We start from the raw sequence: 26,544 nt of genomic DNA, 5'->3' as shown, positions 1-26,544 counted from the left end.
TCGCATGACTAAAGAGATAAACATGAAATTGTGTATAAAACAAAATGTTCTATGTGCATTATAAGTTTTATAATTTGCTCATAAGCTTCGTCTTGTTCTTCTTGTTCAAGGTCGGAAGTGATTGTGACGCCAGAGGCTGACAACTTGTAGTGAATCCTGACAGGGTAAGTCATCGTTGTTGAAACTGTTCCTTTTGTGTCACAAGCACTTTTTTTCATTTGAGGCAGGGGCACTGGGAGACTTGAGTATTGGTAAATACAGAACCTGGAAGACACAGGCATTGAGAGATGGAGCCGAGAAACACCATCCTGTGAAACACACACTCATCTGCAGAATACGCCACACCTGTGAGGAAATGCCCCGCCCGGAAACGCCACCATGCTACGATGTATTCCTCTCGCATCGGGTGTACTATTTACCGGTACTTCAGGATCGGTTATTGCTCATTCGGGTAACTGAGCTCAAACTGGCTAATGGTATCCTCTGATCAGATCCCCGCAATGGCTTGTAATCAATTCACGTATGAAACCTCTATTTCTAATGCAATCTTCTTTCCGCAGATTCCTCACCTTTTGAATATTCTCCAGATGGAAGACTGGACCTAGAAATGTTTCCCCAGCAATAGTTCTCCAGCACGGCCATTCTGTCCATTCTGGGTTCTGGTACAATTAAAGTATATAAGGTGCCTGGCGTCAGTTCCTGTGTTTCTGCACCTCATTTAGTTTGGAGATTTTCTTTGTGTTTTAACATTGAATATCTCCAACTATTCAAAGCGACTAGATCAGTGTCGCCTCATAAGATTTTGGGGATCAAACCTGCAGATGAAGTAATTAGATATCCTTGTCAGAACCACAAGGCATCTGCATGTGGTGTCTACATTCAGAACACAACCCTTCCAATTCTGACTCCTTTTCATTGATGCTTCGAAAGGAGTAGCCAGGCTATCTTTTGTCCAAAGCTTGCAAGGATCTGCCAAAAATTCCCCTTTTCAGGTAAGTCCCCCAACAAGGAAGGGTCTCCTTAAAGATGTTCCCATAACAAGTACAAAAATTCCCCTTGTAAGGAGAAATCCCCCTCTTCCTCGAGGAAGCAGTTCTGTTTCTGTCCCCAGTTCCCTGATGTCCATCATCATCAGAACCAATTCAAGACTCCATTGGCCGACCCTTAGAAGGTTGAAGAATTCTGGCAGACCATGCGTGAAACCTTTAGAATGACCTACTTCTTAGCCTTTGCACTACTCTGATTCTGATGGCACAGACCCTGGAGACACCTGAATCTTCACCTTCACAGACTCTGAACTTGATGGTGACTCCTACAACGCCTACACCATCCAAATCACAGACTCACTTGATACTGGCTAAGACTCCAATACCACCATCAGAGGCAACTTTGGAGCCACCTCCTAAACCCTCAGGATCAGCAGACATTATCCAAATGTCAAAAGGAAAAGTTGAGGCCCGCTTTCATGACAAACCTTTGCCCAAATCGAGGAACTTTACTGATCGGTTTCTGATGCTCCTGTCATGCCCAGTAAAGATTAGGGCTCTACAGTGGATGGTGATTCAGCAGCAGACAACCACCCCCTTCTTTTACAGCACAGATGCTGACCTTTCCCTGGACTAGATGGATCTCCAGAATGGGATAATTGCTACCCCTCTGGGCCTCCGTCGGAGGACGTGTCTTCATTCTCTTCAGTGGTGCAAAAAGCATTAGGAGCATTACAAATATCCTTCTCCACCAATTAATCTAAATCTAATATTTTACAGAAATCTGGCACCTTTCTTTGCAGTTTCAGGGCCTCCCCTACCTACTAATGAGGAGCTCTTGGAGCTTGTATTGACAGCCTTGTAGAAACCATTCTCAGTGCCAGTAGCCCACAGGCAGATCACTTGATTACACATCTAGTGCTTTTCTTGTTGGCCCTGAAAGCTGTGAGTCTGAGAGCCTGAACTGTGTGGGCTGGAAGTCTTCCTCTTTGGTAGTCTCACACTCCACCCGGCATATAAAATCAGACGTGCTGTCCGATGTGCTTTTGATTCACTCAAAATGATCGAGTTTGCAGCCTGGCGATTGTTGTGGGTAAATTTCTCATGCTACTCACTGCTACTTTACACAATACAGCAAATGCAAGCCATTGAATTGCTTTTTCACTTGTAATTGAGCTTTTTCCAACATAAGTTGAAAAAATTGTTTAAATCATTTCAGATGGACAATAACTTCCCATTTGATTGATAGATTGACATGACACTCTACACCAGAGGTCTTCAAACTTTTGGATGCCGAGACCCCCCTGTCAACATTTCAGGCATAAGGACCCACTCCTGACAAAAATGTCTAAACCTCTAGGCAGGGCTTCTGAAATTATGAGGCAGGTGAGGACCAAATTATGCGACAGGCATGACTAAATTGTGTGAGTAGAAAATGTAAATAATGTTCTGTGATGCTGCGTATTTTGGGATAGCATTGCTTTATTATTTTGAAATGTTTTAAACACAGTAACACTGAGGAAAGATTTCACCCCATCAGTACCAGTTTATAACCAAAAAACAGCAATTAACTTCAGAAAGATGTCTAGTCAACCTTTGTGAAGGGCCTCCCACTCTGCAGGAATACGAACTGCCACATTAGAAGCTCACCTTACCATAGCCGGGAGCAGCAAGGGTCCCTTCAAACCCTGGCGGTCTTGTGCAGAGTTAATCAGTTTACCCATGCCCCTTTCCTCTCAGCCCCCCCTTCCTTCCATCCCTCTCTTCTCTCCTCTCCCAACCCTGGATCCCTCTCTCACATTGCAGGCAGATGGTTATTAGCCCCAGGACACCTTTTGGTAGCAGTAGCGCACTACAAACGTAAATAATAATAGGCAGAAGCAGGGGATCCACTAGACCCAAACTTCGGAGGGGGGGTTAACACTCCCAGCCAGGGCTGGCCCTAGCACTGGTCGCACACGGTGCAACAGTCTTCTCACCTTCTCCATGAATTCCCTCACTACCACTCAGCAACAATACAACTCATCTCTCTGGAGCACCTGTCTGACAAACATTTCATTTTTTTATAGCGCTACTCATAGTTTACTCACACTCAGCTCTGTGATGTGCATGGTGCTTCTTCTTTGTACCAGGCACTTTATCATTCTGCACTGTCTGGGTGACAAGAGTGCCCATATGACTGCACGGTGAGCAATGCAACAGTGTGAGATTAGGGTAAAAGGAGTGACTACAGGGTGAGTGAGGTGACCATATGAATTTGGGTTCGGCTGTAAGTGCAGAGTGGGACGTATTAGTGCATGGTTAGTGATGGCCTTGTTTGAGTGAGCTACAGATTGAGCAGTGAGGGGGGACATGTGAGTAAAGTGTCACATGAGTGCAGGGTGAGAAGTGTGCTCGTGTGGCTGCAGGGTGAGGTACAGAGTGAACAATGCAAGCGGATGTTTAGTGCAGAGTGATCACTGTGAGAGCAGGGTGAGCGGATGAATGTTGTGAGTGCATGGTGATCTGTGTGAGTGCACGGTGATCAGTGTGAGTGCAGGGTGAGCGGGTGAATGTTGTGAGTGCATTGTGATCAGTGTGAGTGCATGGTGATCACTGTGAGAGCAGGGTGAGCGGGTGAATGTTGTGAGTGCATTGTGATCAGTGTGAGTGCACGGTGATCAGTGTGAGTGCAGGGTGAGCGGGTGCATGTTGTGAGTGCATGGTGATCAGTGTGAGTGCATTATGATCACTGTGAGTGCAGGTTGAGCGGGTGAATGGTGTGAGTGCATGGTGATCAGTGTGAGTGCATTGTGATCACTGTGAGTGCAGGGTGAGCGGGTGAATGGTGTGAGTGCATGGTGATCAGTGTGAGTGCATGGTGATCAGTGTGCGTGCAGGGTGATCAGTGTGAGTGCAGGGTGAGCGGGTGAATGATGTGAGTGCATTGTGATCAGTGTGAGTGCATTGTGATCACTGTGAGTGCAGGGTGAGCGGGTGAATGTTGTGAGTGCATGATGATCAGTGTGAGTGCATTGTGATCAGTCTGAGTGCATTGTGATCAGTGTGAGTGCATTGTGATCACTGTGAGTGCAGGTTGAGCGGGTGAATGGTGTGAGTGCATGGTGATTGGTGTGAGTGCATGGTGATCAGTGTGAGTGTATTGTGATTGCTGTGAGTGCATGGTGATCAGTGTGGGTGCATTGTGATCAGTGTGAGTGCATTGTGATCGCTGTGAGTGCATGGCGATCGCTGTGAGTGCATGGCAATCAGTGTGAGTGCATTGTGATCGCTATGAGTGCATGGTGATCAGTGTGAGTGCATTGTGATCACTGGGAGTGCAGGGTGAGCGTGAAAGTGAAGGCGAGAATGAGAAGTGAGTTGTCTGAAAGCAGGGTGCATTCCCAAAAACTTGAAGCGTTGGGTTTCAGATATAAGTTAAACTATTGCTATAATGGCATTAATCAGGGCTCGAGGGTGGAGGAAATAAATAATGTGCTGATCCTGCAACAAACTTCCAGTCCTATGATTAGGGTTACCAGCTCATTATTTTGATGGCCCAGAAATAAGCAGTCACCTAACGCTGTATTTTTAGCACATCTGTGAATACTTAGAAAAGCAAATATAAATAGAAAGCACTTTTAATTGTGTTCTAGGGATGCCTCAATGATCCATGACTGATAATTAAAGAGAACAAAGACAGAAAAGTCACATAACTAATTAATACATACTTTTTTATTTATAACTATTTAGTGTCAAGAGCAGGTCTCTGCAGGCTCTTTAAACAACACACAGCAGGCATGTTTCTTTTGGCAACCCAACTTTATATTCCTTTTCATTAAATGCATTCTCACACTACAGCAGTAAGTGTAAAAATACAAATGTAAGGAATAGGCAGAGTGAGGGCCCAGGGGGTACTGGAACCATAAAGAAAACTAAGCCTTGGTAACCAGTTAACAAAGGCATGTAAATATGCTAATGGTCTTTAAAGACCTGTGAAAAACTCGGGCGTGCCAGAGATAAGACTCCAGACACTGCCCAGCCAAGCCCCCAGCAACGCGAGCTGCACTGCAGCAGCCCGGGCTGAGACACAGGATGGGGGAGGAGGGAAGCTGAAGCCCTGGAGGCCAGGGCAGAACTGTGAATGCGCGACCCCCTTCACATCACTCCACGGCCCCCCTGGGGGTCGCGCCCCACAGTTTGAAGACCCCTGCTCTACACCATTTTTTTACACTTATGTTCCTCTTTCACAGAGGTTCCACAGTCAAGGACATTGTAGCACAGCCCCGAGAGGCAACCTAAGGTAAATGGTTGCCTTTTTGAAGACACCTACTGGGGAAATCTAATCACCGCACACCACACAAACTCCAACCAGGGACAGGGGTGTAACACAGGCCCCCACATCCCCCGCAGTGCGGGGGCCCCCCTCAGCACTGTACTCATGCTGGAAGCTCCAGATTAAATCCGAAGCGGGCGTCCCTACAACTTTTGTTACGCCACTAACCAGGAATCCCACAGAGTGATATACATGCTTTAATTAAGGACCAAACTAAATAGATTGAGCTCCAATCCCAGCCACTCCCAAGCCATCTCATGCATCAGTTTCCCCCCTGAAGCATCCCATGTGTCAATAACGCTTAGACAATATCTCCACATCTATCCTACACAGTTGAGCAGGTGGTTCCCAAACCTATGTCCTGATGATGACCCTGTCTAAATTCTGTGCTTAGGGTCAAAACGTTGAGTTGACACAATAATAGTGTACTATTTATATTTGGTTCTGAAGCGTTTCACTCCGTGTTAGAGTGTGTACCAACAACCTATGCATCCTGGACTACTCACTATTGTATGTACATATATTGTAAAGCACCAATGCACTTTACAGTCATTTATTTTTACTTGCACTGCGTCATCGTGCCATTTGGAATCACCGTTTTACTTATAAATTGATCTACGTATAAAACTGTAATAATTTTTTCTATTTTGTTAAACATTTAAATAAAATTGTCAAATTGAGAAATACAACCACTCGCTTGATGGTCAAAATTACTAGCTCCAAGGAAGTAGAGGTTTACACTCCCCACTTTATGGATCACTATTTTGCTTTATTACTTGGCTGTTATGTTCACACCCTGTGGGAGTTGGTGAAATTGACTGTTATCAGCCTGCCCAATGCATGCAAAAGCTTTTCTCCAATCTGACAAACATTGGTTTTGATGTTTCCAACCAGATCTTGAAATCTGGCTTATATTCTGCAGACACTGTTGTCCGATCCAGGGGCCCAGCTGACACATTATGTTGCCATTCTTGGATGCATTCACCTTGATTCTTGCAAGTTGTCCAAGCAACCTTCATGGTCCTGCCCTTTGATGGTGAGCAACTGTTCAGAGATAAGAGGATAACTTCTCCAGCAGAGCTGCGCAGTCTCACTGGGCCTACCCTCCCTGGTAATACACTTCCACCAATAGTACAGAAAGTTATGGGGCTACTTCAGGCTACAACTATTTTGGCAGTGCTGGCTTCACAAGTGATAGTATATCCAGTGGCTTGGTATGCCAAGCAAGAAGATCAAAGCGTTGAAGTTCAAGACTCAAATGCCTTCTATCATGGACAACAGGACGTGAGCCAGGAATGAAGGAACACGGACATCATACTCATTCCCACAAATACAGGTTGAGAGCTCAAAGATGCACCAATGAACAAGAGTTTGTTCTGGCTCAAACATAGAGCAGGCCACAGTTATGTGTGGGGCTATGATTTGGAATTCGCAAGTAGTATTCTTCAAAGAGGCCAAAACACAGACTATTTCATTCTAAGGTACAGTTGCAGCTACTTTGGAATGTTCCTAATAAAGAGTTGAAACCTCCATCTCCTCGGCCAGGGAGCCTATGTGCAAAAGAGGGGCGGAATTAGTGGATCACCTATCTACCTCTAACCTAATTAATGTAATGGAAATAGTCTGTGTTCATCCAAATAAGAATTGCCCATAGGCTGCTCCTCCATAATTGATTATGTTTTTATATCACCCTCTTTGGAGAACCTCGTAGAAAAGGCAGAGATTATATGTACCTCTCTGAGTGACCACAATCCAATTACTACAACCATTAGATTCTCCCCTAAAGCTAGCCCCGCGAAAGATCTGGGGGCTAAAAATCTAGTGGTATCCACTGATAAGCTCAGAGTGATTTGGAAGGGCATAGACAATAGAGCCTTATTTTCTAACATGTTAAAATTGTACCCACCGCTCATTGAAACCTGCTTGTCATGTAGCGTCTTTGATACACAGATCATTGAGGCTTTTAGCAGCTTATGCGCCGGCATTAAACATATCATTTCTAGACCTGCCTTTAACACCAGCAAAAAAAAACCAGATGGTTTGATGGCACCTGCTCGCGGGCAAACAGAGAACTGCGTGCAGCATTAGCGGCTTCACCCAGGGACATAACCCTAATCAGATCGTTAAGATCTTGCTACAAGAGAGCGACCAGGTTGCGATCAGATGAGATTTTAAAAGAAGGTTGGGTTAATCTTGCTTGTGCTGCCACACTTAATGACGGAAATGGATTCTGGGCAGCAGTTAAAGCTATGAGATCTATGGGCCAAAACATTACCCCAATAAGTTGTAATATAACAAGCGAATCATGGGAGGCGCATTTCGCAAAGATTTATACAACACCTTCAATAATCCCGAATATCAGTCTTAGCCTCACCAAGGTATTTATATCAGTGTTAGAAGTAGAGGATGCCATACATCAAAGCATAGATAACAAAGCCCCAGGATCAGATGGGCTACCCGTCGTTCTTATTAAACACGAACCAGACTTTTGGGCACCTCTTCTATGTAATGTTTTTAATAACTTGACTAACACAGCTATCCCGATTACTTGGTCCACTAGCATCATTGTGCCCATTTTTAAAAAAGGAGACCGATCCAATCCTAGTTGTTACCGTCTGATTTCCTTGATAGATAACACCTTAAAAATCTTAGGCAGGGTCGTTTTTAATAAAATTAGGACCTGGGCCGAAAAGGACCAAATTTTAAACCAGTGTCAGCTGGGCTTCAGAAGCAAACTGGGAACAATTGAACAATGTCTGAATTTAAACCTCATTCTTGGCAAATACACGATAGCACAAAAGTCATTTATTTATCTGGGTTTTATGGACCTCACATCAGCTTTTGATTTTGTTAATAGATCACGTTTGTGGTTGGTCCTTTTAAATTATGGGTTGGGCGAGGCTTTGGTTCATTTTTTGGCACATTTGCACAGGGATCTGAAGGCACGGGTGAAGATTGGTAACAATGGGGAGGTTTCTGGGGACATTGTCATCGGTAGAGGGGTTAGACAGGGATGTGTTCTCGCCCCCCTACTTTTTATCCTATACATAATGGAATTAAACAATGCCCTGTCAAAATTGACCAATGATGTCCCAAAACTTCATGGTAATATACTCCCCGCACTTTTATACGCAGATGATGCGGTCCTTATGGGCCGCACGCCTAACGCACTGCGTACTTTAGTTAAGGGCTTTGTGTCATTTATGGCTGATTTGGAGCTCTGCACTAATTTTAAGAAATCATATATAATGACTTGTGGCCCAAAAAAAACATTGTTTTAGCTCAATAACCTCTGGCAGCTAATCTCTATTACGCACCAGCACTTTCTCTTATCTGGGACTAGTTTTCTCAGATACAGGATCATGGCAAGCTCATGCTGCCCACAGCAGAAGTACATTTTCAAAAACAATCAATTCTATTTTGAGTCTTTAGCAGCCTAAACAGGCAGAGGTGGTCTTACCTCTAACGAAGATTTACAAATTGCAGTGCATTCCGACTGTGACATATGGCGCAGACGTCTGGGGATTCACAAACTGTAGTGGGATTCAAAGGGAAGTAAACAGATTATGCAGAAAAATCTTGGGGGCCCAAATATCTTCACCGACCTATGTATGCCACAAGGAATTAAATCTGACATACATAGAAGATTTTATTAGGTCATGTCCAGCCATATTTTGGCTTAAAATATGGCAGAATCCAGCAACAACTCTAACAAGAGAGATCATTGCAGACTGCCTTAAGTGCGATAAGGGTGGTTCTATACCCTGGCTTTCCACTGTTAGAAAAAGTTTAACCAGCGTGAACCTTGAACATATTTTCTTATATCCTTTAGCTCTAGAGGGCTTGAATAAAAGATCCCTCAGGGGGGCATTATATGAATCGTATAATAATGAAAGACACGCTATTGAACGCCTTAAACTATCGGTCGCCAGGTATATGCCCCTCCTGGAGGCATTGGGCTCTGAACACCACATGTTACCCAAATATCTTTTGAAGAGCATGGGGCGCTGGAAGAGGAGCCTACTCTTCCGTCTCAGGGACGGTACTATAAAATATTTACTTTGTTTCCCTTTGGGATTTAACAACAATCTTGAGCAGATGCCCTGTCCGTGTGGTACTGGCAGCAATCAAACGGTGGTAAGTTTTCTATTTTTCTGTAAGTTCTATGGAAAATACACCAAATATTATCTGATCCCGTATTTCAAAGCAACCGCAATTATTTATTTTAAAAAAATATATTTTTATTTGTATTTTATTCATCCACAACTTAACAATCATGTCATCATTGGCCATCCCCCTCGTCCCTTCCACCCCCCACCCTCCAAGCATCGTCATTAAAACAGTACATTGTCCTTCCACTCAGACCCTCCCTCCAACCCTTCGTTTAGGTCTCGGTCTGCCTCGTCTAGGTGCCGCTCTCTATACCTCCTCCCGTGCCCACGTTTGGACCCACCCCGTCTTCTAGGTTCAGAGACCTCCATCTAGGCCATGGTATTGTCTCCATTTGCCCCATACCCTACCAAATTTCTTAGGGCATCCCCATGCCTTATAAGTGACTCTTTCGGCTGCCATATACAAATCCAGGCCTCTCCTCCATTCCTCCAGTTGTGGTAGATCCGCCACCCCCCAGTTCCTTGCCACATCCCTTTTGGCCACCACTAGGGCCAGGACCAGAAAAATCAATACCGGGCGTGCCAAATCCACTTTGTTAGTCATGCCCAGCAGGACCAACTTAGGGTCCGGCGGCAGTACAGTCTCCACCACCTCGCCCAGCTCTCTCAGGATTTCCGCCCAGTAAGCTTGAAGTGCGGGGCAGGACCAGATAGTGTGATAGAAATTCCCTACACTGTATCCACATCTCAGGCAGCTCGAATCCTCTGCTCTTCCTATCTTGTGCAACCGTTCCCTGTCAAAGTGAGTCCTATGCAGGACATTAAATTGGATCAACCTCAATCGGGATTTAATAGCTACTTCCGTCGGGTGCATCAAGACAGTATCCCAATCCACATCGTCCATTTCCCCTACATCCTCCTCCCACTTCCTCCTAAGGGTACCCAGCCTATCTGGCTTATTATTCATCAGTGTTCTGTACGTTAGGGAGACTGCCCTTTCTGGGATTTGTTGCTGTAGGAGGCGGCCCTCCAGGAGGGCATATTCCGGGAGTGTTTCCACCTGGATCCCCTCCGCCCGCCAGGCATGTCTCAACTGTGCGTATTTAAAGTACTGAGTGCGGTGTAATCCAAAGTCTGTCTTTAGTGCTGGAAATGACTTCAGCGTCCCTCCCGCAATCACATCACCCAATGTGGATATCCCTATGGTATCCCATCTCTGAAAACCCTTCAGTTTGTTCAGTTCTTTCAACCATGCACAGTGCCATAATGGCGTCTGTCTAGAGGGCTTCTTATCCCAGCCTATACTTTTGGTCGCCCTGTTCCATACTGTCAATGTGATCCTGGTGGCCGGAAGTAAGGCCCCTCTCCCTTTGCCCCCATAAAGGTAGTATATGCATGTACGGGCCGCCATACCACTTCTCTCCAGGGCATAGGTGGGGTGTGTGGCTGGGGCGTGGAGCCAGTCATTGATGGGGACCAGGTGTTCTGCCCAGTAGTAGGCTTCGAGGTTGGGGAGTAGCAACCGCAATTATTGATCATAAAACAGCGTACCTCGAAATTATACAACTTATAAGTGATGACCTGATTTATCATGTAAGCTTATTCTTACAAGCGGCAGTAGCCTCACGTGCCTCCATGGGTGATTTTTAACATTATATGAGTAGTTAATAATGGACAGGCGAATCCTGTAGGTGCGCAAGACTAAATAATACTAACCATATCTGCGCTATGCTGCAGGCAGTGTTGATAATTTAATTGCACTTTATCTCATTATGATGCTGCTGCTAAATGCCTGCCCAATTCCTCTGTATATTCTCGAGGACAAGAAAGTATAAATATAATTAATTTCACTCAAGATGCTGCTAAATCTGTTTACAACTCACTGCACTTTATTCCATTATGTTGCTGCTATTAATGGTATGTCCAACCCTTGTTTTGTAACGATTTCTAGGGAATGTAGGGCTTTTAAAATCAATTATATTTGCATAATGTTGTTAATGCTGTTTCATTTATTGCACCTTATCAACAGTATGATGTTGCTATTGCATGCCCGTTATTTTATTGGTCTATTTATTTGCAAATTGTCAGTATGGCTTTGCTGTCGTTCACTATGTTGTGAGTATCGCAGATCCAAGTTAGGTCTTTAACGAGAATTTATATGAGATTTTAAATAAGAATTGTGCCTCTTTTGTTGGTGGTGATTGAATTGTGCTTTTATGGATATTTGTATCCGAATAAAGATTGAATTGAATTGAATTGAATTGAAACCTCCAGAATGATACATCACTTTTACTACTTTTACTCTTGCATTGAATTTGTGTGCGAACTATCTCTTCACACCATTCAAAATGTTTTCTCCTTTTTCAAGCAAATGCCAATCCATTACTCTAACTTAGCTACACCTGACTGGCAAGTTCCAATGCGGGTGAAGTCAGTCATGGGTTGCCTGTGTTCTGATTTAGGGAGGACCTGGTCTGGCAGTTTGTGCTGAATTTTTCCTATAGATCAGGGTCAAGACTGATTTGCATATGGCTGTGTCCAAACTGAGGTGGCATGTTGAGCAAAAGAATGATGGGTTGGAATGCTACCCCGAGCAATTGCCAGTTGTTAAACGTATAGCAAGTGTTCTTCCTCTCACCTTCTGTGTGTTTGATATACCATTCCATCTTTTTCCTTCCTCCTCATCTCACCAAAGAGGAGCATAGACTGGACACCAGCCAGCCAGTATCTTACTACACCAACCACACACAACAGGATAGTGTGGATGATAAGCTCTTTCTGAATTTTCTGTAGCCAAGAAGGGCCAGGCGGCCACATGGTCATCTTTACATACATTTGTTAAACACTACAGTCTCACAGCTCAAACATGCAATGACAGATAATTTGCTAGGGCTGTGCTGCATGATTTCTTTGGCTAATCAGCACTACTCAATCCCGCATTCCAGAGGTTATTGCGTTGGGACTTTTTCATAACATGAGGAATCTACAGAAAGAAGTATTCACCAAAAAGGCTTACTTACCTTTGATAAGTTATTTTGTGGAGAGTATATGTTCCTACAGGTTCCTTACCACCCTGACTCTTCCCTGGTAGGTTAATGCCATGTATAGTATGATTTCAAGGTATGCAAACTTAACAGGTGGTGCATTGTCACTCTTGTGGATGATTTTTTGGGTTTCCCTCTACACACTTAAAATGGAAGTTAAAAAAGTACCAGGAGATGACATGATAGTGGTGGCAGCGTACATACTCCATTGTCATCACATCCAGGGACGGCTGAGTCACAGCTGAGGTCAAATGGTACCATCTGGCAGGGCTAGAGAGCTATTGCTGGGAAACAAATATCCAGATACAGTCCTGCACCTGGAGGATATTCCTCAGATAAGAAATCTGCATGAAGATATAGTATGCACAAGAAATATTGTTACTGAAGGTAAGTAAAATGTACTTCAACAAAGATTGGTGGGATGGGCCACTATTTGATACAAAGATGATTGTTCCCCTGAGCCTCTCTCTCTGCCCATTCCAGTTCCCTGCACCCAGAAATGTGGCCAGAGAAAGCATAGGTGTTGTTGGTTTACTGTTGATGACTCTTGGAATACTATGCCACAGCATCTTTGCACTCGACCTCCTTGGAATCTAGAAATGTTTGTAAACTCAATGGTTTAGCAAACACTTCCACCTTGCGGTCTTAATCTTCTTTATAAAGTGCTGGAGTAACCCAAGAAAATCCAAAGGACCTGGGTACTAGACAATACAGAAGACAATGGTCCTTACAGACAGAATGGATAGAACAGTTGAATGCAACTATCCTGAATCACACTTCAAAGAGAGAAATAACAGGGAGAACAAATGGGTTGAAAGCGTCTGTTGGTCATTCAGAATGCCGCTGTTCGCCTTCTCTGCAACGTCCCCAGATGGAAGAGTGCTTGGTCTCATATGTCTGGCCTCCACTGGCTTCCAGTTCCGCAACGTATCATCTTTAAAACCTTGGTGCTTGCGTTCAGAGCAATTCATGACCAAGGACCAGTCTATTTAAAGAAAAGATTTACACTGTATGCCCCTACAAGAGCTCTCCGTTCATCCTCTTTATTAAAAATGACCCTCCCGCGATTTAAGCGAACTAGATTGGGGGGTCAGTCCATTTCGGTGGTTGCTGCCCGCGCCTGGAATGCTCTCCCTTTTCATCTTCGCTCCAGTCAAACAGTTGCTCAATTTAAAAAAAATCTGAAAACCCACCTTTTTAGTAGCAGTTTTTAATTCGATCCCCGCTCATCTGTCTTTGCCTCTCCCTTCGCGCCAGGATACTCCCCAGTAACAGTGCGCGTTACAAAACCATTTATACATATACAATATCATCACACAGAACGTAATAGTTATTCCAAAATACAGATATCAATTTATAGTAGTGCTGTACATCCACTATATTCATACATTGGTCACTCCAAAAACCATAGTTATGTCCTCAATAGAATGTGCTTATGCGTAAAGAGTAGAAAAGAAGAAGGGAAAAACACATAGCATCTATAAACTTATTTAAAGAGGGCCTGTTTGTTAAACATTTCCTATATTCAAGATATCTTTTGGCAAAGTTATACAATACAGGCAGTTCAAACATGGCCCCATATCAAGGAGGCAGAATTAATCTGCAGCATTACAAAAAAGTTTCATGAAGCCTTGTTTGTTCATAAGCGACCTGAGGCCAACATGTCAAGTTCGCTACACACTGCTATTTTTTAGGGGATTTAATGCGGCAAATTCTTTCCAAACAGCCAAACGCAGGGTGTGCAACAATGTAACATTCCATCAATGCGGCCTTGATACTTGGCTGTCTAAACTGACTCACCGGGCTGAGCAGCAGCTTAACACTGAGCCATTGATTGGATCCCCGTTGTGGCCCAAATGTTGCACACATTAATCTCTACGCATTAGGAAACGCTTTCCTTAGTGATAGGATACCTTTTGTAACTTCTCCTTTGAAACTGGGAAATCTTTGTGTTCCTTACCTTTTTCGATGTTTGCCATTAGTTTGCTCCTGTCTTTAAGGTTTATTGTGTCCTGAAGAAGACCCACTAGTGAGGCCTCGACTGGCCCCTTCTCCTTCCGCTGGGTCTAAAAGTCGACATGTTTTGAACTGCCTGTATTGTCGAAATTTGCCAAAAAATACCTTGAATATATGAAATGTTTAACAAATAGGCCCTCTTGAAATAAGTTTATAAATGTTCTGGGTCTTTACCTTATTCTTTTGTACTCTTTTCGCACAAGCACTTTCTATTGAGCACATTACTATGGTTTTTTGAGAGACCACTGTATGAATAAAGTGGATGTATAGCACTAATATAAATTGATATCTATATTTTGGAAAAACGATTGTGTTCTGTGTGATGATTTCTCAACCGATTTGTTTTCTCCCTATATTCAGGATAGTTGAATTAAATTGTTCTATCAATTCTGTCTGTAAGAACCACTGTTTTCTGTCTTGATCTCCTTAGCACGTACCCTTCTGCCACCCACCAACAGTCATCAACAATTCACTCATCTATGTATGCTTTAAACAATAAAGGTTCTACCTTACACATCTACCCACACCTATACATCCCTCATGTATCTTCAACCATACATGTATCCTGCCACCCACACCCAAGCATTCATCCATCCACTTGCACTTGGATCCAGCCAGCTATGCAACCAAAAACATGTACCTATTGCATGCGTCCAACCATCTTGTATACACTCACTCATCCAACGGTCTATCCATGCACCCATTCAGAATCCAACTGTGACTGCATGTTCCAGTATGTGTAATTGTGTGAATGCGTGTTTCTCGGTTTGTGTTGTCTGTATACGTGCCTCTAGTTACTTTCTTTATGTCTAAGGTTTGATTGTATTCAACTGTATTTTATTGATTTTTTAAAGAAAAACAACAAGCCATACAGTGTGCCATGACAGCATTAGATAGGATCCATCGTATGATATATACCAATAGTATACATAAACAAACAGGACAACAAATTACACTTATATATGGAGTTGTACATCGGTCCGTGATTCATTCAATACAATGCTACATGAACCAAGACTTCGAGCAATATATCATGAGAAAACATCAGTGCCCACTGGTATACACCCGTTACAACGGATCTTTTACTCCGCAGACCCATTACAACGCGACCATTACTCCGCATACCATTACAACGCATTGCGCTGGGGGGCGCTCTAGGATAGGGAATAAGTATAATTTACTATCCAACACCTTCCCTAGGGTCCATGGGGACTGGAGTTAGAATAGTAAATTATACTTACCACTATCCAGCGCCCCAAGGCGCTATGCGTTGTAACGGTATGCGGAGTAAAAGTCGCGTTGTAATGGTCTGCGGAGTAAAAGTATGCGTTATAACGTCATACATCCGTGCCCACTTGGTCACCGAAAAAACAACAAATGCCACTACCCAATACCATTTTCAAAACTCTGTCCCAGACCCATCCTCAGTGGACTGTACATCGTTATCGTGACACATACCCAGTAGCTGTGCCCACTGTATTATAACCTCAGATGCCCCCTCACCAGTACGAGGAAGTCATGTGTTGTTTCTCTGCCACCCCCATTCCAGCAGGTCCCTCAACCAGTGTGTCAGCATTGAAGCCTTTGCCCCCATCCAACCAATAGCCACTCGTCTCTTTGCCAGTAATATGGCCAGTTGGACTAGTCGATAGGGGATCCTACATTCCTGTGGGTGCTTCACTACTCCCAAAAGGGAAACAACCTTTACAATGCAGTCATTACATCGCACTACCTTTACATAGCAGTCATTACATCGCAACATCCTTTACATCGCATGTCATTACAATGCAGCCATTACATTGCATGTCACTACAACGCATATCATTACAATCCTTGTCACTACAACTCAGGCATTACATCGCAAGTCATTACAACGCATACCATTACAATGCATAGTACACTTAAACTATCCAACACTTACCCTACTGTTGCACTCACTGGAGTTAGAATAGTAAATTTTACCCCTACACTATCCAACACTTACCCTACTGTTGCACTCACTGAAGTTAAAATAGTAATTATTACCCCTATACTATCCAACACTTACCTTAAATGCAATGTAATGGTATGCATTGTAATGGTTTGCATTGTAATGGTACAATGCGATGTAATGGAATGGGTTGTAAAGGTAGTTTCTGAAAATGACATGTAATGGCATGCTATGTAAAAGAATGCGTTATAAAGGATGTTGCGATGTAAAAACTGCTTTGTAAAGGCATGCATTGTAAATGTATGCGTTGTAACGTCATACATTCCTCCCAAAAGGCAGGCCAGCAGCGCCAGCGGAACAGCAAGTCCAAGTTGCCGCTTCTATGCGTGGCACCACCTGCACCCAATAAGTTTGAACTTGGGCGCACTCCCTGGCCAAATGTAAGAAAGTGGCCCTCAGTACTCCACAATGCACACAGGCAGCACCCCTTGCCTGTTCTATTCTGGTAAGGCCATACGGAGTAACATATGTACAATGCAAAAGAAGAAATGTACAAGTTTAAACTTGTTATTACAGGACACAGTGCGGACAAGGTGTAACTTCCAATCTGAATCAGAAATAGGTGCGCCCATTTCCCTCTCCCAGGCTCTGCGCTGGGTACTGTTGTGGCGGCATATCCCTTTAAGGGCTTCATAGAAATCTGAAATGAGATGGCCCCTTCCCCATCCTACGAGACCAGTAAGAACTCCTGAGGTGGGAGGAGCAGCTGGAAAATCTGTCCACACCTCCCTTGCCACACTCTCCAGCTTGATGTAATGGAGGAACTGTGCCGGTCTCACTCCAAAAGTGTCTTGTGCATCTTGGAAGTATATAGAATTGTCCCTTGAATAAAGGTCACCTGCTTCCAGGCAGCTCCCTTCTGCCCACTGCTCCATAGATCTGTTAGAGTCAATATTTCGGAAGAGAACCAGGTCCCACAATTTCAATTCCCTACTGAAGGGAGCCCTGGGGATCACTTTCTAAACCATCTTTTCCCGCATCCCTGCTGTATTAATAATCCGATAGGGAAGCGGGTGCTCCAACCGCCCCCCCCCCCCCATCAGCAACTGTGGCATGGTGTCCCCCCCATGTTCATCCCCCAGGAGTTGCTTTTCCCAGTTATCCGAGTCCATGAGCTAGCGGGTGGCATGTTGTAGGGGGGCTATATAGTAGTAGAATTGTACACCTGGCACCGCTAGTCCTCCCTCTACCAGGTCTCTCTTCAGTGTTTGAGTGCCACCCTACTGTGTTTATCCCCCCAGTGAAATCTGCACAAGATACAAGCATCGAGGAAGGAAAACCCTTTTTGCAATGGCTGCCCTGCCCATGACAGATAATGGGAGTTTATTCCAAAATGTAATGGAGTTCTCCAGGCCGCTCAGCACCCAATCCACATTCTGAAGCCGGTGCTCCTCTTCAGTACGAGTGACATAAATCCCTAAATATCAGAATCCTTCCAATTCCCATCGAAGTCCTATGTTCTGCAACTGCTGCGGCTGCTCCCGACCAACCCCCCTAAGGGGAACACTAGTGATTTGCGGGTGTTAATTTTCAAACCTGAGAGCTCACCAAAAGCATCCATGAGACTTAGTAACAGGGGAACAGACTCCCCAGGTGAGTAGACATATACCAAAGCATTGTCTGCATACAGCAACACTCTGTGATCGGTATTCCCCACCTGAATCCCCTAGGGTGCCAACTCTGAACGCAGCAGCAATGCAAGGGGGTTGATTGCTAAGTCAAACAGTAGGGGCGAGAGTGGGCAAACCTGCCGAGTGCCCCTCTCCACCAACCAGGAGTCAGATTGATTGCCTCCAACCCTAATGCATATAGAGGGTGCAGTGTACAAGAGTTGTGTCCAAGCACAAACCTTAGGTCAAACCTCATACCCAACAGCATTGCCATCAGAAATGTCCATTCAACCTTGTCAAATGCCTTTTCGAGGTCCAGGGAAACCAAGGCTCTCTCCTCCCCAATTGTGTCGCCAACAGTTTGCATAAAACCTTGAGGTCGGTGTTGAGCATAGACAGGGGCCTGTTCGCATATGGATCCTCTGGGTCCCCTCCTGGTTTCAACATCAAACACACCACCTCTTCTTGCATAGTGGGCGATAAAATCCCCTTTCTCTTACCTCTAAATAGACCTCCAACAATTTCTCCTTAAAGGTTGAGGAATAGGCACAATAGAACTCTGCAGAGAATCCATTACAACCAGGGGCCTTAGAGCTGTTCCTTGCTTTAACAGCCACACCCACCTCTTCTGCGGTCAGTTCTCCCTCTAATTCTAACATTAATTCCCTTTGCAATTTGGGAAGCTCCCCCCTTGCAAGGAATCTATCCAGTTTACCCTCATTGTCAGGTGGGCCAGCCTGGTAGACCGCTTTGAAATGATCTAAGTGGGTCATCAAAATATCTTGCTGTCAAGTTAGTAGGTATCCATGTGCATTGTAGATACGGTTAACACACTGGCAGTCAATACTGCTAATTTTACAGTGTTGGGGGACTTGAATCTCCATTTGGATAATACCAAGGACACTGATATAGTGAGTTTTGTGGCCGACCTTGCAGCGTGTCAACTGCTGCAGTTGGTCGTAGGGCCTACTCATAGTGTGGGTCATTTATGTATCCTGTCTTTACCAATATATCCCACATTACATTGTGTGCACCCATCAGGATGGGTTGGATGGACCACTTTTTGGTCTCTATGTTCATTCACGGAATCATCCCCGCCCAGTCTGAGGGTCGGTTGACTTTGCTGAAACTGCCTGGCACACATTGGATTGGGATCAATTTGAGGCCTGCCTCCTGGCCACTCAGCCAGATCTACCAGAGCACACCAATAAGGCACATAGGCTTTTTTCAGAATGGATTAGGCATCCAATAGATAGTTTAATCCCCATGAAAAGGTCAGGCAGTCGCAAAAAACCTAAACAAGGCACTGATATAAGACTAAACTCGCTGTTATGCATACGGGATGTAAGAAACTGGAGCAGATCCTCTCAAACCTGACCAATTTAAGAAGGTACTGTTGACTATTTTACCCTCTCTGAATCAGGTGATTCAGTTACTTAAAAAGCCTGCGCTTGGTCCAACAAAAGCAGAAAGTTATCTCCCTATCTCTATGCTTCCCTGGGCAGCCAAGATCACAGAGGCATTGTGAACTCCTTCCTGTCGGATTTTCTTACCCTTAATAACATACTGAATCCCTCCCAAAATGGTTTTAGGCCAGCTCACAGCACGGAGTCAGTCCTCCTGGCGGAGACAAAACATCTCTGATCAGCCATGGATGAGGGGCAAACATCGGCGCTGATCCTGTTGGATATTCTGCTGAGACGCCTTGCGGAGGTAGGAATCATGGGCCTGGCACTAGAGTGGCTTGCCTCATTTGTTCACGAGAGATCATTCTCGGTATCTGCCCCCCGTTTGTGTCAAGTGAATACTGCATCATCAAGGGGTGCCACAGGGCTCCTCCCTTAGTCCACTACTATTCAACATCTATGTTCAACCTTTGACTGCTGTAGCCATGAGTAGGGGCTTTACCATGGTCTCATACGCTGACAACACTCAGTTAGTGGTGGCACTCTCTAATAACACCGAGCAAAGCGCCCTTAAGTTTCAGGGTAACCTTGCGGCAGTGGGCGAGTGGATGACCGCTAACTGCCTACAACTGAATTCCCACAAGTCTGAGGTACTGTTGGTAGGTAGAGACCATGGTCTGTGGAGTGATCTCTGGTGGCCAGCTAGTCTGGGCATGCCCGCTTCCCCCAAACAAGCGGTAAAGAACTTAGGGGTTTGGCTGGACTCATCTTTAAACTATCAAGTCCAATCCAAAAAAACAGCAGGGACCTGCTTTGGACTTCTAAGGGGGCTCAGACCACTGTTGGCCTTCTTTGATGCCTCTACACGTCAGTTCATCATCCAAGCGATGGTTCTGTTCAGACTTGACTATGCCTGCTCCCTCTATTTAGGGTCCAATAAAGCAGAGGTTCAGAGGCTGTAAAGGACACAAAATGCAGCAGCCAGAACACTCCTAGACCTGCGCAAGTCTTGTTCCGTGTCCAGTGCCATCCGTCATCTTCATTGGTTACCCGTGGCCAGGCGTATTGAATTTAAGGCCTTATGTGCCTCTTTTAAGGTTTTGAAATCTGCTACACCTCCTAACTTGGACAATCTTCTTTTACCATATGTTCCATTACGGCCCCTTTGGTCACAGAGTCAGCATCTGGTAGTGGTCCCTCGGATACGTAGAGTTCGGGCTGGGGGCCGCTCCTTCCGTTATAGAGCTGCCACTCTATGGAACGCACTTCCTGCGAAGATTCGTGGCCTCAATAACTACTTGGAATTTAGGAAGGCCATTAAGACTTTTCTCTTCCCCACAAACTAGCTGGTGTTAACTCTGCTGTCTGTCAGTTTTCCTTTTAGCGCCGGGACGCCCCTTTGCTTGGGCAGCTGTTGCGCTTTACAAGACACCATAACAGAACATTCTGTATAGACTTAATAGGGGATATCTCAGTTTCCCACCGGAGAAGTCTTGCACGCTGGATTTATCTCTCTCCCAATGCAACAACTACTGGTAGGCTTTTAGGCCTGTTTTATCCAGTGTATCCCAGAGGGAGTACAGTCGCTATGGTCGGTCATGGTGAGAGAAATGGGCAACCCAAACTACCCTTCAGGGCTCGGGCAAAGTAAGAGGGATGGGTAAATGAGCCTTCAAGGGATTTATTCAATTGAATGATTAGTTTATTTTAAGCTAAAATTTGGGAGCAAGATGGAAGATATGCTTGCTAATTGATTTCTTTCAACTCCTCAATTCTTTTAGACAAGAAATTGCCTAAAAGAATTGACGAGTTGAAAGAAATCAATTAGCAAGCATATCTTCCATCTTGCTATGGTCGGCCAGCATGTCTGCACAGAACCCGCTGTGTAAATTTCTTGTTTCTGAAGATCCGCTAACTTGTCTTCCCGGGTCTTCAAATCTGCTATTACCTTCCTGACCCCCTACAAATAGTACTGAAGAATTCCTCCCACATCACTGTTTTCAAGGCCTCCCATTCGACCGCCTAGGTGGCCAAGGTCCTCCAATTATTGGTGATGTAATTGTCTACAGCAGTCCGCAGGTCCCCACAGCATGTGGCGTCCCTAAGTAAATATGCAGGCATACATCATGTTCAACTTTTATTTAACCTCTCACCCCAGTACAACACTAGTAAGGCCGGGGAGTGATCTGATAAAAACCTGACCATAAGTGTGTCAGTGTCTATTCGAGAGTGATCCAGCCACCCACCAAAAAACGGTCCAACCGGCTATAGGTGTAATGGGTCAGAGAGTGACATGTATACTCTAACCCATGTGGGTCTAACATGCACCATGCATCCAATAAACCCACATTTTACATCACCCTCTCCAGAGATCTTGTCATCAGTGGCTTAGTACCATCCCAGGGCAGTAAGCCTTCCCTCCCTCTATCTAAAACACAGTTTAAAAAAAAACATCTATAGCATAGGAGACCCCGCACTGTCAGACAGCATTGTCCTGCAACCCCTAAAAAAAATGCCAATCATCGATATTGGGAGCATATGACTTTAACAGTGTTATCTCTTTGCCATCAAGAACACCCTGAATCAACACATACCTTCTGTTAGAAATGGGATTTCTAGTTGGCTAAGGTTTTCACCCAAGCCAGGCAGAAACCACCACTCTAGTCAGGATAAGGGAATTACACTCCTAAAACAACCCCTGCTAACCTCCTTGGTAGCTTGGCACGAGCAGTCAGGCTTATCTCAGTGGCAGTGTGTAAAGCATTTGCACATAACCAACAGTAATATAATTTAAGCACTACAAATGGACACCACACCATTTTAGAAAAATATCCAATATTTTTATATACTTAAACAAGACCAAATACGATAAAAATCCACAGTACAGTACTTTAAAAATAGATGTGTTGCAAGATGTCTTTAAATTGCAAAACCACAGTTCCTTAATGTTGATGGTTCCATTCGGGGCTATCACGGCGTCGTGAACAAACAAATCCAAACAGTTCTGGCTGACCGCGGCGTCGCGGGTCAGCTGTGGTGTTGGGAAGACCCGCCAACAGTACCTTTCAAAGATGCAGGTCGTCGATGACCTCTTGTTGTCACACCTGTTGCAGGTCAATCTCCTCTCTGATGGAATCAGGAGCGCTGGCGTCAGCAGGCGTTGGGTGCTGCGGTGCAAAGTGCAGCGGTGCGGCGTGGGGTGCCCTCAGGTTGCGGTGCGAATAGCGGCTCGGTGGCAGCGTCGGATGGCGTCGTCGGTGAGACCAGGGTCGCGGTGTGAGATGAAGGCGGTGCTCGTCACGGTGCTGGCAGCACACAGTGCAGCAGCGGCGTCGCTGTTGCTGAAGTGCTGTCTTCGGCTGACAACTCGAGTCGATGGTACCGAAGTCAGTAGGCCAAGGCTGTGGTGCGGGATGAGGGCAGTGTATCATGTAACTTTACGAGTGGTGCCCTCGAACCACGGAGCAAGCACCGGTGTTGAGTCCGGCGTGGATACCACACCATCATTGTGAAGCGAGGCGGTGCAGAGTGCGTGCCCCCAGGTTTCGGTGCGAACAGCGGTTCGGTGGGGGCGTCAGCAGGCGTCATTAGGGAGACCAGGGTCGCGGTGCAGTGTTGCGGTGGGGCTCTCTACGGTGCCTTCAGGACACGGTGTCGGCAGCGCCATCGTAGATGGTGTCGGACTTGAAGTCTTTGCTGTTCCTGAGACTTCTTGAACAGGGGGCAAGCTCTACCTCAAGCCCTTGGAGATACTCAGCACAAGTAGAGAAAGTTCAGTCCAGTCCTTTCACTGCCCAAGGCAGAAGCAGCAGCTGCAGGCCAACCCAACAAAGCAACAACACAGCAAAGGGGCAGTACTCCTCCTGGCAGCTTTTCTAGCTCTTCTTCTTGGCAGGTTCCTTGATTCAAGCGAGTTCTCTGAAGTCTTTTCTATTCTCGAGACTTCCAACAGGAGACAAGCTCTACTTCAAGCCCTTGGAGAAAACTTTAACAGCAGGATGATGAAAGCACAGTCCAGTCCTTTCCCTACCCAAGACAGAAGCAACCACTGCAGGCCAACCCCTCAACATGCAGCATAGCGACAGTACTCCTCCTCCAGCTTTTCCGGTCATTCTTCCTGGCAGGTTCCTTAGTTTAGAAGTAATCTAAATCTCTGGGGTCTGCGCCCCAATATTCATACCAGTAAATCATTTGTCCTCTGAAGGCAGAGGGTCCTGTACCTAGTTCAAACCAGTTCTGGGTGCATTCTGCCAGTGTGCACCTTCTTCCTTTGTCAGTGTAGGCCAGGGTCATCAGAAGCACCACAGGAGGTGGAGCCAGCATTGTGGGAGGCAGGCACAGCCCTATTCAGACCCAGGTGCAACTCCTCCCACCCATCTGTGTGTAGATGTGCCTATTCAGCCCTGGTGACTCACCCTGTCTTCTGGAGTCTCCCCAAGCCCTTGTCACTCACAAACCAGACAGACAATACACAAGCTAGCAGAGGCAGGCTGGATGGCTAGGTAAGAAAATACCTACTTTCTAAAAGTGGTATTTTCAAACACAGAATGTTAAAATCAACTTCACTAAAATATGTATTTTATCATTCTGAGTGCAGGCATACTAAACTCTATTTCTACCATGTTCCCTGAGTCAGTTAGGATCATAGGATGTAATGATCAAACTTCCCATTCTGGCCTATGAAGAACAGGTAGCCTTGCAATAGTGAAAAACAAAGTAGGCTGTAATTCACTATCAGGACATGCCACACACACCATGGCATGTCCTACCTTACGCCTACAATGCACCCTGTCCATGGGGGTACCCAGGGCCTACCAGAGGGGCAATTCACATGTAGCAAAGGGAAGGTTTAAGGACTTTCAAGTGTGTGCACTTGCCAAGTCGACATGGCAGCCCCAGGCTGCGCATAGGCTCTGCAATGGCAGGCCAGAGTTACACTTTACGGGCTGTTTGCGTGGGGGGCACAATCCAGTGCTGCAGCCCACCAACAGCATTTGATTTATAGGCCCTGGCTCTCGCATTGCACTTTACTAGGGACTGACACATAAATCAAATAAGCCAATCATGGAAATACCAATCCATAACACAGTTTACACAGAGAGCATATGCACTTTAGCACTGATCAGCAGTGGTAAAGTGTCCAGAGTCCTAAAACCAACACAAGCGGGTCAGGAAAAAATAGGAGGAAGAAGCAAAAAGTTTAGAGATAACCCTGCAAAGGGGCTGCCTTACTATAAGTGAGCTTAAAGGGAACTCGAGGAGCCACTCAGATGACCACCCCCTTGCATAGGAGGAATAAGAGGCAGAATACACTTGACCTCTCCATTTCTTTTGTGTTTCCAGAATCCCAAGGTGGGTCTCTTATAAACAGGCCACTTGAATCCTAGTATGTCTGAGAAATGAATGAACCCTATAACGCTTAGTGTAATCCCGGAGCCCTCATACATTCCACGCGACTATCCAAACTTGGTCAGCCATATTCACTGCAGAATTGTGCTCTAAGTCCCTCCCCTCCTGCCGTCTCCCAGGATGCCCAACTTCAGGGCTGCCAAGGTAGCCACCATTTGGACTGTCATATAACAAACTTTTTAACAATAATAAACATTCGACCCCCAACAGAGGAGTCAGTAAAACTTCCCCCCACACCAGACATACAGCGCAACAACATTTCACACTGCAGATCCAAATGTAATCTCACTGTCAGAACCTACATCCTAATTGCACCCCCCAACCACCGCCTACCACGAATGTGGAGGTCACCCAGCAGAAAAAGAATCCCGCAACTATGAGGTAAATGGACATCCCCCACAAAATGCGCAACAAGTGCCGCACACATAGTGTCTGAAGAGATAATTCAAATATACCCGTCAACTCACTCCTCTACCCATGTATAATAGCTGTAGCAGAAATCCGACAAAATGGAGAACGCCCTCCCCTGTAAGCAAATAATCAAGAAATTAAGCAGGTTACATATGATATTCCCAGGCCTCAAGACAGTAATTCCTCGGTGTTTGAGGCAAAGTGCAGTATGTCCTCCTCTCACTGCAAAGAATGATCTCCTGCCTCAGACCACAGCTGCGGAAGGGTCAGAGCCATAGTACCATCTTCCTGTATTCCCACCCTCGCAGGAACAGTCATCTAAGGGTATAGACGAGTGCCACTTCTAGACCCCCGACCCCTCTAAGCCAGGTCCCACGGTGGCGCACTCCTCCCCGCGCCCAATCTCCAGGGGCCACTGGGATCCCTGGGCACCTTGTTGCATACTTCCAGCCAGCGCCAAACATCTTCCGGTGTATAGAAAAAGTGTGCTTCCCCCCCAACAGCACCTTCAATCGAGCTGGGTACAGTAACATATAACAAAGGCTCATAGAAAGTAGTTTAGCTTTAGCATCAAAGAATGTTTTCCAGGCACCTTTGACCTTATTTGTATAATCTGGGTAAATGGAGATTTTATGGTTTTTATATTTGGACAGGTCGGTGTCCCTAGCTGTTTTAAGAATGCTGTCCCGGTTTTTATAATTCAGAATGAAAGCAATAATGGCTCTCTGTGCGGCTCCAGGTCATGACGGAGCCACCACAGCACGATGCGCTCTCTCAATGGTGAATATGGGGGATAATCCCTTGGGATTTAGAATAATCTTATCCAGGTTTCCACAAAATGCTCAGGGTTGGCCCCCTGTGCCTGTTCCGAGAATCTAAAAAAGTGCACATTGTTACATCAGGACCACCCCTCCACATTCTCCACCCTTTTCTCCAGGGCCCCGGAGCAGGTTGTGACCGCAGCAACCTCTGACTGCAGCTCTTCTATGGAACCCTTCGCCAGTCAGACTTTATCCAAGACCTTGTGAAGATCAGTGTGAAGAAGACTGACTTCCACGGTCACAGTTTCAATCTTGTTTTGCAGGACCACACAGGACCCCAGGATAGCCTCCAACAACTCAGCTATGGGTTGTTACTCCACAGTGTGCTCAACATCCTAACTCCCTCAATTATGCACAATGAGTGCCCCGAGGTGTGAGGTGGAGGCCGGGGTGGTATGTCTATAGTGTTGTCTTGCGGGGCCCC

The 26,544-nt window shown here is 45.4% G+C and overlaps 1 protein-coding gene across 1 annotated transcript in view; it reads left to right on the top strand.

Annotated features, from left to right (window-relative positions):
• LOC144784276 (uncharacterized) overlaps positions 1-26,544 on the top strand; it is a 401,825-nt gene that overhangs the window by 287,321 nt on the left and 87,960 nt on the right. Inside the window, exon 4 of the mRNA XM_078662945.1 lies at positions 111-164. Within this exon, the coding sequence (XP_078519071.1) occupies positions 111-150 (40 nt within the window). The 3' untranslated portion in view covers positions 151-164. The remainder of the gene's footprint in view (positions 1-110; positions 165-26,544) is intronic.

The sequence above is a fragment of the Lissotriton helveticus genome, chromosome 10 (assembly GCF_964261635.1).
Source record: "Lissotriton helveticus chromosome 10, aLisHel1.1, whole genome shotgun sequence".
NCBI classification, from domain to species: domain Eukaryota; kingdom Metazoa; phylum Chordata; class Amphibia; order Caudata; family Salamandridae; genus Lissotriton; species Lissotriton helveticus.
The sequence above is the reverse complement of the archived record's forward strand: the minus strand, read 5'-3'. Positions and strand labels throughout refer to the sequence as shown.